Here is an 11539-nt window from a genome sequence, read left to right as displayed (position 1 = left end):
GACTTCGTGCGCTACCACTACCTGGGTGCCTTCCCCGACGGCACCCGCTTCGACTCCAGGTCTGCCTTGTGTCCACCTCGGGGCTTGGCCTGCAGCCCCCCCCACCCCCGGGCTGCAGCCCCCTCGGGGCTTGGTTCATGTGAGGGGTGCTCTCTGGGGAGAGGAGGGGAGCGAGCGGTATCCCCACGAGGGTGTTTTCGGGGATATTTGGAGATGGTGGTGCTGGGTGGGGGCCACAGTTGAGGTTCAGTTCAGGTCCCACTGCTCTTCCTGGCTGCATCCTGCTGTGGCCTATGAGTGCTTTTGGGGTGACCAGTTGGGTCAGTGGTAAGCTGGACAGATGTGAGAATGTAGGACCTGCAGGCCACCGTGGGAAGATGTCTATGAGACATGAAAGGGCAAAGGGCTGCGTGTGACTGCTGGGGACTGGGAGTGAGACCTCTGTGGTGGCTGGATCCACTTCACAGCAGCTTGGGTGCCCTGATGGATCCCCACCAAGTTCTTCCAGCTGGTTCTCCACAGCACTGACCAGGAGCTTTCTGCTCCAAGACAGGAGACCGTAAGGATATTTGGTTAGCCTGGTAGACAGGAGCGTGTATGGTATCGCAGTCTCTCAGGATTTAGTGATTTCCTGCCCATTTCTTTCTGTACATTTCCTATGTCTTCTCCAGGATCAAACCTACTTGAACACAAACATTTCTGAGTCATTATCTTTGCCAGAAATGCAGGAATTATCAGGCTGTGCTTACATAGACATTTTTTGATATGTTACCCTTGAATAAATGTGACCTATGTACAGTGAAGTGCCCTGCTGCTTTCCTGCTGTTATTTTGGGATCAGGAAGCCTAAATAGTGGGATCAGGAGATTGTGAAGCATGCTGATGCTGCTGACAGCTTATTTGGTTTTTCTTGCTTCATTCATTGCCACTGATCAAAGTATTACTGGAAAGAAAAAACAAAATGTATTTTCAGTAATTCTGGTAATCTTCCTTGTGCTTCAAGGAAAATCTGTAGCCTTAGGGAAATAGCTGTCCATCAGAGTAAGCTCAGCCCTTCCTGTGGAGCTGACTCTGCTCCAGTTATGCCGGTAGTGCCACTTCATCAGCACTTCTCTGGATAAAGTGTGGGATGCCGTAGCTGGTGGTTCAGCTGGCGTTGGTGCAGTTTCGATGAAAAAGCACTGCAAGGACAGTGAATTCATTGGCAGCTGACGGTCTTGGAAAATCAGCCATAGCTGCAGAAGTGAGGACGCACAAAGGCGGCATCCTCACTGCTCATTTTACAAATATGCGACAATTGGAAAACCAGCCATGTGTTCAGAAATGTGTTTCTGATTTCCACAGATACTTACTGAGGCTCACTTGGACGCTGAGCTCTGGCAGCACATTTCCATGCCCAAGCAGGGCACCTGGAGGGGCTTCCCAGGTGTTGGCTCTGGCTCCGAATTATTTGGGGCATCAACAGGCTGTATGGAACTGTATAGAGTTTCTCTTTGAGTCCGCTAAATATCAGTAAATAAATAATAATGATGATACTCTAATATAACTTGAGTATTTTTATGGCTGTCTTATTTTCAAAAGGGTGCAAAAAGGTGTGTTCAGCTCATGATTTTTTTTTCTAGATGGCAGCTTATGTTGACGTACATTTTTTTTAATTTGCTGACTATGGCCTTTTTTTTAAGATTGGTGACAGTGGTCTGTCATGGTGTGACAATGGAAAATTAGGAAGGTTTTATGTTCTTTAGGTTAAAGGAAGAAATATTTTGGAGTATTTTTTTTTAAGTTTTAGTGTTCCTTGCATACAAGCTAAAGATATTCAGTTAATTTATACAAAAATTAGCCTATTAGAAAGCTGATTTTTCTACCTGTCAGAGTTCCTGGGTTGTTTTTTTTTTTCAGTTTATGAAAGTGCTCACCAGCATCAATTTAATAAAACACTGTTATGAAATTGGTGTAGAAAATACACTGTGTGTTGAACTAAAGCAGTTTTACTTTGTTTCTTCTTCGGCTGCTGAGAATGTTCTTGGGGTTTAAAGTTACTTCTGTGGATGTCCAAGTAGAATGCAGTAATGCTGCTCTTTTTGTTAAGAGGCAGTTGACAAAGTCTTAGTAATCATGACTCTGTCACATAAATTAGCTATTTTTTTTGTTTTGGTTTTGTTTTTCACAGCAGTATTTCCGTTTTTATTTCCATGGCCATAAAGTGATTTGCATTTTTAAGTATGAATTTAATTGCCTGGTCATCTCCTGTTAATTTGGTGAATTCCACCGATAGAAACTAATTTTGTTTAGGGTTAAGGAATCTGCAAAGTCAGTCCTGCGAAGCTGCATGATCTGTCCTCTGCTTTGTTCAGTTCTCTGCTTAGCATCAGTGTTTTTGTAATTGTAGGTTGATTTTTGGCAAAAAAAAGCCAACCCTTTTCTGTTTTGAGTGCATCCCATTTGTATTGCCAAGCTTTGTCAGATACACAATAGCAAAAGCTACAAAGCTACAAAATACCACTTTTGGGGGCTTCTTAGAACTTATTATGTTGTTTATCTTAATTATAGTTCTGTATGTATAATAGAATTTGTCAGGAACTAATTTAAATATTTTCCATCGTTGCCAGGTGTAGGAGTATTTGTGCAACTGGAAGTGGATTCTCTGTATAGAGAGTTGTCTATTTTAAGGGAAATGTTTGCCAGAAAAAAAAAATGATGGAGCAAACAGAGAAATCCCTCAGTAAGATATTGGAGGGATTTGAGGCTCTGGGACTGTTGGGAGGCTCAGTGTGTTGTGGAAGTGATGTGTACACCCGTCGAAGGAAAGTTTGACATCATTTCCCTAGCGATATCGAGCTACTGGCTGCTTTCCAGAATATTTTAGCAGACAAAGAAGCACAAGCCTTTTTGTAGTTATTTTTTCCAGTGCTACCTTTTATCTGGGGTGGAAAAAAAAAGAAAAGTAAATAAGAAAAGTTATTTGAGAAAATGGAAGCAGTAAAAGCTTAAAAATAAGCATGAAGCTTCTGAAATGCTTCCTGATTTATGTTCATACACCGCTTTAAAAAGTTAAATAACAGCAGTAATTCAAGCACAGCAAAGTGGGGTCATTGTGTGGATTTAAGGTGGTAAAACTAACCACGTAAGCTCATGTTAGTGTTCTGCTGTCGTAACGTTGCTGCTCTCTGTGGAAAACTTCATTTCAGAATAATTTATTTTCCTTTCAAATGTTCATGTATGATCACAGTGGAAGATCATTTAGCAAGCTATCTTGAGTCTTGATCTGGCTGTTTAAAGTACTTCTCTCTTTTTTTGCTATTTAAATCTTAATGACATGAAATCTGGGAATGTGGAGAAGAAAGTAAGTAACCAACTGGAGAAAATAAAGGACCAATTGGTAAATCTCACAGCTGTTACTTGAAAAGGCATCTTTTTTCCTTTTGTCTTCTCCCATGGAGAATCCCCAACCATGATGACTTGCATCATGAAGCTTATCGATGTTGCATAATATTTTTGTGGTGTTACTCACCAAAATCAATATGCTGAGATCCTGCTGTAGAAGCAGTCATCCTTTCATATCTCATAATGGTGTTTAATTTTTCTTTCTTGTCCATAATTTTCTAGTGCTTGCTTATAGCAATAGAGTGTAAATTAGCCGTGTGTAGTTACAGGCTTCAGGTGCCTGCAGTATACATTGGATGCTGCTAGAATGTGTTTCACATAGGTGGTGAGCAGCAAACAGAAGGAGAGCTGGGTTGAAGTCTCAGAAACATTTGGATTTGCCCCTTTTCTTAGCAGCTGTCTCGTGACAAAGCTGTGCTTACAGGGCAAGGGGGAGACAGGGTATGGTTAAACTCTCAAAAAAACCAAAAAGTGGAACGGTGGGTAAATGAACTGCTAATGTTTTTGCCTGCCTTTTCCTTTTAGCTATGACAGGGGTTCCACATTCAACGTGTTTGTGGGAAAAGGTCAACTCATTGCTGGGATGGACAAAGCTCTGGTGGGCATGTGTGTGAACGAGCGGCGGTTCGTGAAGATTCCCCCCAAACTCGCCTATGGAAGTGAAGGCGTCCGTAAGTACCACAGAGGGATGGTGAATATCTGGTTGTGCAAGTGATTCAGATAGGAAATGGAGTCACGGAAGAAAAGGGTAGAAATTGTACGAGGTGCATTTCACAGAGTTTCTTCCCTGCTCAGGGGTATTTGTTAAGCCTCCAGCCTAGCTAATCGCTCCAGACTCCCTCTACATGCTGAAGGAAGAGCTGTTGACTGTAGAGGACCTTCAGCGGATGAACCTTGCTACTGAAGTTAACTGTTTAATTTATCCTTACCTTGCTGGTAAATAGTTTCTGTGTTTTGGCATTGCAGTGCTGCACAAGGTCTTGTCAGTGCCAGAAGCAGCTTTGCTTTCCACACTCATAGAGGCAACAAATGCTAAATAAAGATCAGTTTGCCCAATGGATGTACTGCTAGATTCCCCCTCTTAAGTAGCTGCAAGAGTGACAAGGGGCCAGGGGGATGTAAGCATTACAAAAGGTAAGGTGTGCATTGTGTGGTTTCTTTAGGATATGCATGGATTGGTTCCCTTTTTGCTGATGCCTTGTATAAAAAAGGGAAATAAAGCTGGTTGCATTGTTTTGCTTTTGCAGCTGGTGTGATACCCCCTGACTCTGTGCTTCATTTCGATGTGCTCCTGATAGACATTTGGAACTCAGAGGACCAAGTGCAGGTTCAGACTTACTTCAAGCCTGAGAAGTGTCTTCGGACAGTCCAGGTGTCTGACTTCATACGGTACCATTACAATGGGACATTCCTAGATGGGACCCTGTTTGATTCAAGGTAGGCAGCTGCGTTTTGTGTCTGTGTATTTTAGTAGGTATCTGATGTCCCTTAAAACCATCATTTACTCCCCCTTCACTGGTATAACAATTAATGTTACTTGCCCAGAGATAGAAGAAGTGAAAGCTAACATCATATAAGTGTCAATAATTTATTCAGGCATTGTGGGGCGGCAGCACTGACTCAAACCAATAAAACAGTATATTATTTCTGCAGACTAGATCCCCCTCCTTTTTTTTAAAATTCCATTCCCTGTATCTGTATTACTATTTATTGCAGTCAGCTAAAAATTTCTGTAACTCTGGCAGCATAGCTATTCAAGTTAGAGGCAAGCTTTATACAGTAAGTAGAGTTCATAATGACATTGAGCTACTAACATTTTCATACTGAGATTTTAAGTTAATAGCATGTGTACTTCATTAAAGTTTGGTGGAAATGATGCTTTAGTGACAGCTGCCATTACATTTGTGAGCCAGTTTTCAAGACCTCTGTTAGGTTTGTGAAATAGCTGAGCACTCTGGAAAACACTGCTCAGCCAGCTCTTGGTAAATCAAGGAGCAACACTTTTGAACCAGCAGGTTGTGAGTTATATTATGCATAGCACGTGGCTTTTGAGGTTTAATATTGTTCTTTCCCGTGTCTGACATTTGTTTGTGGATTTGTTTGTTTGTTTTCATTTTTAGCCATAATCGGATGCGAACTTACGATACCTATGTGGGAATTGGATGGCTGATTCCTGGTATGGACCAGGGTCTCTTGGGAATGTGCGTAGGAGAGAAGCGCATTATCACAATACCACCTTTCCTGGCATATGGAGAAGAAGGAGATGGTAAAAGTTATTCTCCCCCCCCACCCCTAAGTCATCTATCTGTATTTTAAAACAAACTCTGTATTTTACATTTATGGGCAGCATTATTACCCATTTCAGACAGATGGAACAAAGTGATGGAAAGAGGTTAAAGTATATTACATATAGGATTGGACTGATTAGCAAGTACAAGATTTTTTTTTAAATTAAATGGTAAATTGTTTAACAGACATAGTGTTGATACAATTGTAATCTTTATATACTGGAAGTTTATTTCATTCAGATAGTATAATCTGAGATTAATATCTAGTGGCTCCAAAAGAACTGGAAGTCAGGTGACTGCAGAATTCTTTCAATGACTGCTACAGAGAGCAGAAACCTTTTGAAAAAAGAAAAATGTATTTTTAGTTACAGGGTTTCTTTGTTGTTTTTTTGTTTTGGTTTGGGTTTTTTTGCAACCAGTGCCCTAGTAATAACTACAGGATGGATTAATTGTCCTATGAGAATGTATGCAGCCTTGCAGGTCATACACAGAGGTCTCCTTGTTAAATGAGGGGCCAGTTAGGTATATTTCAGGACGCTTCCTTAAATTATTTCTCCGCTCTGATGTTAAAGGATGTGTCTGTGGTGTACAGGGTTTTGTATCCCTTCCATGACTTCATTAGCACTAACTGCAATAGCCATCTCCATGGACAACAAAACTTTGTGGACTTACATTTTAAAATATTGCCAAGATCTTGAGCTCAATGGTTTTCGGTCAAAGCAACTCACACTGTAATTTGTGTATTGGTGGGAAGGTACTTCTTCACTGAGATACTCGATTTACCCTTTTTCAGCTTCCATCATGTGGTCTCCTGTTATTCTATGCATTTCCATGAAGGATGTTGCAAATACTGGTAGTATAAACCACACAGCTCAGGTGAAGCTGGTGTATATTGACTAAGATGGGTGTTGCTGAAGAGCCTGTTCTTTTCAGTGGGGCAATGCCACCACAATAGGAACAGAATTAAATAACTGAGTTGAAGAATTAAGTGACAAACCCACACATGAAATAAAAAATGACTGACTAGAAGCAGATTATGCTAATTTATTTTGGGACAGAAGGTGTCTGATATTTGGCAGTAGGTTCCTTTTCTTTGATAAACATGTTTAAGTTCCTTTTAGAACACCTGCTCTTTCTTACCAATTTTCTGCTCTAACATGTTTGTAGGTAAGGACATTCCTGGCCAGGCTTCTCTTGTCTTTGACGTGGTTTTGCTAGATCTCCATAACCCCAAAGATGGTATTACTATTGAGAACCAGCATGTGCCTGAATCTTGCGAGCGGAGAAGCCAGACAGGAGACTTTCTCCGATACCATTACAACGGCACACTTTTGGATGGCACAATGTTTGATTCCAGGTAACCAAAACGTTCAAGCCTACGGATCCCAATTCCAGTTTGTCTTGTCTGTCTTGTCCATAATATATCTAAATACAGTTATTTGCTTTGTCTTAGTTTTTGAAATTTGTGAGTGGAGTTAAAGTTTTTTCTTCTTTAAAAGAACTCACAGAAACCTTTTCAGCATGGGAAGAAAGACAAACACCTATTTTGTATGATGACAGTGTCACAGATGCCATCTAGGGGTGGTGGCCTACCTGGTGAAGCTAGGTGTGCTTGAGACATGCATGCCTGAAGACTCTTTTCACTATAGAGCTGATCTGCCAAATAGGTAATACTACTGAAGAGCGAAGGGAAAAATATGATTCTCATTTTATGTCGTCAGTTGGTGAGCTCGTGACTGGTTTGAGGTTAATCTCAGGACAGCCTTCCTGTACAAAGGTACTTAAAAGCTGTTTGGCTTTTGAAGGCTGATGTCTTTCAAGACTGAACTCTGAGTCTTTTATAAGGGAAGAGAGATTGCTCTCACTTCAGATTCAAAGCCATCTGGGCACATGAACGTCGTGTACAGAATTACATGATGGATAATACCCTTGCATCTTCCTGTCACTTTTGTTTGCTCTTTAATGAGCAGTACTTTACTTCCCCACTCCAGCTTTCAGAACAGCTGACAGCATTAGCTAAAAAGAGTTGAAAAGCTGTGAAATGTTTTACAAAATAAACTAATGCTTTTTTTTTTCATACTCCTACAACTGCTACAAGCTGAACATCAGGATCAGTTTGCAAACGTTAGCTGAGTTATATGCCATGTGTGCTACTTCCCGTGAGGAGGAGTCACTGAATTTTACCTCGTGTAATTGAACTGAGGTGCAGTACAGTTTGGAATCAACCTTGACCACCCCTTTCACCTGCCCAGCTTTGTGGAAGGATAGAGAGCAAGAGATCTGCATCAACACCTATCACTGTAGACCTTAATTTACAGCTTATGAAAACTTGTAAGTTAAGAAGTTAAAGCTTATCCATGGTGCATCTGCCCCGAGTCTCTCTTTCTTGAGATGGAAATGAGTATTGTCTGTAGTAATTAAACAGTTCTTTAAAATGGCGGTATATTTATGTCAGGGTTGTTGTCAATAAACAGTAATAAATGCTTTGTAGACAGCAGCCTCTACATCATTCTGCGGTGCTGACAGTTGTTAGAGGGCTAATTCATTAGTGTTGTATCCTGGCTTCCTGCGGAATTTGCCAGAAAGGCCAATATCTAACAAGTATCTGTGAAGAAGTGGAGCAGCCAACAACAGTTACTGAAAGCCTTGTAGGTGACCAGGAAAAGATCTCACTAGTGCAGAGAGCACACCAAAAGCACTGAATGGCTGGGGTCAAGAGCTCTAATAATCTTTTCCTTCTTTTTTTTTTTTCTTTGCAATATTCAGCTGCAGAACTGTCCCTGGGCAGCTCAGTCAGGCCTGTCTGAGCACAGAGCAGTTGAATAAACCTCTGAATTACATCAGGGTCTGTGCTGGTCTTGCTCTTTCCCAGAGTTGCCTCATAAAGATAAATTAAAATCTTTCTGCCTGCCTTCCTTGAGTTGTGCCTTCATGTAGCATGCTGTGAAGAAAGACACACGTATCCTTGTAATTAACATCATTTATTGTTGTAGGATTGTTTTATTCTGTTACTAGTTATTGAAGCAGATCCTTCAACCTACCTGTAAGTGATTGGCATAGGTTGGAGAGGAGGGATAGTATTGATACTGTTTTGTTGTCGTGACTCATTTTAATGGTGTGCAGCCCAGGAGTAGCTATTTATCCGACCTCCTGCTTGGAGTAGTTGAACTATTTGTTGGTGGTTGCAAAATGAGATAGTCTGTGAGTAGTCTGGAAGGTGTCTCATGAAAATGAACCTAAACTTTATCTAGTTGATAAGCACTTACTAGAGTTGAAATGGGACAGGAAAATTTAAAGGCAAAAAGCAATTTTTCAGTTACTTATTAAAAACAGGATTTTTGTTTAGTTTAAAGTACATAAATAATTGAAGTTTTCTTTTAAGATGCGGTGGAAATACGTTTGCAAATAAGCTGTTTCCTAGCCAGGGACTCAGTACTGGTTAATAAATGGTGTGTGCATCACAGACTGATGAAATTTGGTGGCCTAGATTTATTGAAAATGGTGACTTCATTGTGCCTCTCCAGTGCCAGTTAATGGCCATGTGTTCGACCTTAACTAGTTTAAGAATTGTGTTGCAGACCTATTGCAAGGTTCTGTGTTTTTTGGGGTACACCTGAAAGTGCTAAAATGCAAATATTTTCCATAGCTATTCACGAAACCGTACGTATGACACCTATGTTGGGAAAGGTTATGTGATTGCTGGGATGGATGAAGGTCTGCTAGGTGTATGCACTGGGGAAAAGAGAAGAATAATCATCCCTCCTCATCTTGGATATGGTGAAGAAGGAAGGGGTGAGCTTGACTTTTCATTCAAGTCTTCTATAATTAATGATGTTTGCTTTACTGCTTAGTGCATCTGTGTGTGGTTAAACTGTGTATTCCATTTTTTAGCATTTGAAAGGCTTGTGAATTAATTCATTATTTTGTGGGCATGCAACTGACAGGATTACACCCAGAATTTGCAAAATTATTTTAATTAGCTAAATAGGCAGGACAATAAGAATGCAGAACAATCCCACATGTAATGAGTGACCTGAAATAATTTGGATAATTGGTGTTTCAGGCAGACTGGCACTTGGTGACCTGAACTCATTTGGATAATCAGTGTTCCAGACAGACTGGTACTTGGATGCCAGGAGCTCTGCAGTGTGAGAGCTTCCTCTCTGTGTTTCCTAACAAGCTCTGTATGTTAAAGGAACTAATCCTGTTAAGTTTTCTTTCCCATTCCCTTCATGGCCACAGGTTTTGTGGACTCCTAAGCTGCCTCTGTAAACAGTGGATGCATGTAACAGCATAGTATCTGTGTATGTAAAACGTACAGTTAAGATTCCTTTGGGGAAACCCATTACTACCGAAAAAGATGGTTGTGAGAGGTTGCATATGATAACCCTTCTAGGAGATCAGGTTTATGGCTGGTGTTTCAAAAGGTACCTCTTTTGGAAAAACTGAGTTGGAAGAAAAGCCTCTCTTCTTGGGAATGAAAATTCTATGTTGTTGATTTGGAAATTAGATTCCCCTGCCAACAAAACCCATTCCTGGATCTGGATGTGTCTGTCAGTCCTGGTAATGCAATTACACATTATCTTGGGCCAGGGGGGAGGAAGTTGTTTGCTCTCAGGACATGTTAAGGAAGTGTAACCTTTTAGACATAATGGCATTCCTTGAAGCATGAGAAGTTCTGCGAGAATTTTCTTGACCAATAACGTATCAGTACATGAAACACAAATCAGTTACTTAGTTTGGTCACAGGAAATACATGGTTGTTGCTTCATTTCTGCATCATTTTCAAACTTGGAATTATGGAAATGTTTTCTTTCACTCTTGAACTGAGTGCCTGTTTAGTGCATTTCCACTGGTTCTCTTGCCTACATTGGTTGCAGCTTGCATCTGTTGCATACAGAGGAGATAAAATCCTTTAATTCTGAATGAGAAGAACAAAATGACTCAGTAGCAGACCCAGTGGGAATTTATGCAATTCCTGGTCATCATAAGCCTGTTTGGGCGCCATTTCTTTCTCTACTTGCCTAATTTGCTTTCTATTTAGGAAAGATTCCAGGATCTGCAGTGCTGGTCTTTGACATCCACGTGGTTGACTTCCACAACCCCGCAGATTCGGTCAGCATTACTGTTAACTACAAACCTTCCAACTGCACTGTACTGAGTAAGAAGGGAGATTACTTGAAGTACCACTACAACGCTTCGCTCCTGGATGGTACATTGCTAGACTCGACGTAAGTGTATCACCTGGTGAAGAAAATGTCCCAGCAGCTGTGAAAGCGGGATGAATTGCCTGCAAAGCAGGCAGGCAGGGAAGAAAGAATTTTGAAGTAAAAAATTGAGTGTTTATGTAGAATGTGTTTTTATGTCATCCATCCAAGTTATGTGGGAAAAGACAATATATAGTTTATAGTAAATGTCTGTACCACACACAGGTGCTAGTTTTCCTGTGTTGTAGTGTTGCGGTGAGCGTCAGCATGGAGAAGCTGTCAGAGGGCTTGATGGTGACTGTGATTATAATGTTCCTCTTCCTCCTTCCTGTTGACAGTAGGTTTGTGAGGGAAGCTTGAGATTGCTCCGGTCTGTCTCACATGGAACTAAAGGGAGCCCATCGCACTGTTCACTGTGGCTACAGGAATACTTTTGCTAGTTTTTTTTCCTGCCTTCACCTTTTGGATAGCGCAGGTCATCTAAATAGTGTTTTGTTTTTGGAAGGGAAGATGCAAAAAGGTATTTTTAAACAGGTTATAATTGGCACAGGAAGCGGCTTATAGTTTTCCGAGTGTACACTATAGCTTGCAGAGCTGGAAGCACACGATGTAGTGCTGTAGGCAGGCATGTATGCAAGTAACAAGTTTGGATTCAAAACAC

General features: G+C 40.9%; 1 protein-coding gene across 1 annotated transcript in view; it reads left to right on the top strand.

Annotated features, from left to right (window-relative positions):
- The first annotated feature begins 6 nt into the window (after positions 1-6).
- The window catches only part of FKBP9 (FK506 binding protein 9, 63 kDa), a 16178-nt gene continuing 4645 nt past the window's right edge, over positions 7-11539 (top strand). The window contains exons 1-7 of the mRNA XM_010188039.1: positions 7-59; positions 3909-4054; positions 4631-4820; positions 5504-5649; positions 6839-7028; positions 9318-9463; positions 10716-10902. Coding sequence (XP_010186341.1) covers positions 3967-4054; positions 4631-4820; positions 5504-5649; positions 6839-7028; positions 9318-9463; positions 10716-10902 — 947 coding nt within the window. The 5' untranslated portion in view covers positions 7-59; positions 3909-3966. The remainder of the gene's footprint in view (positions 60-3908; positions 4055-4630; positions 4821-5503; positions 5650-6838; positions 7029-9317; positions 9464-10715; positions 10903-11539) is intronic.

Source organism: Mesitornis unicolor, unplaced genomic scaffold, assembly GCF_000695765.1.
Source record: "Mesitornis unicolor isolate BGI_N332 unplaced genomic scaffold, ASM69576v1 scaffold44657, whole genome shotgun sequence".
Taxonomy (NCBI): domain Eukaryota; kingdom Metazoa; phylum Chordata; class Aves; order Mesitornithiformes; family Mesitornithidae; genus Mesitornis; species Mesitornis unicolor.
Note: the sequence above shows the minus strand (reverse complement) of the source record. Positions and strands in the feature narration are given on the sequence as shown.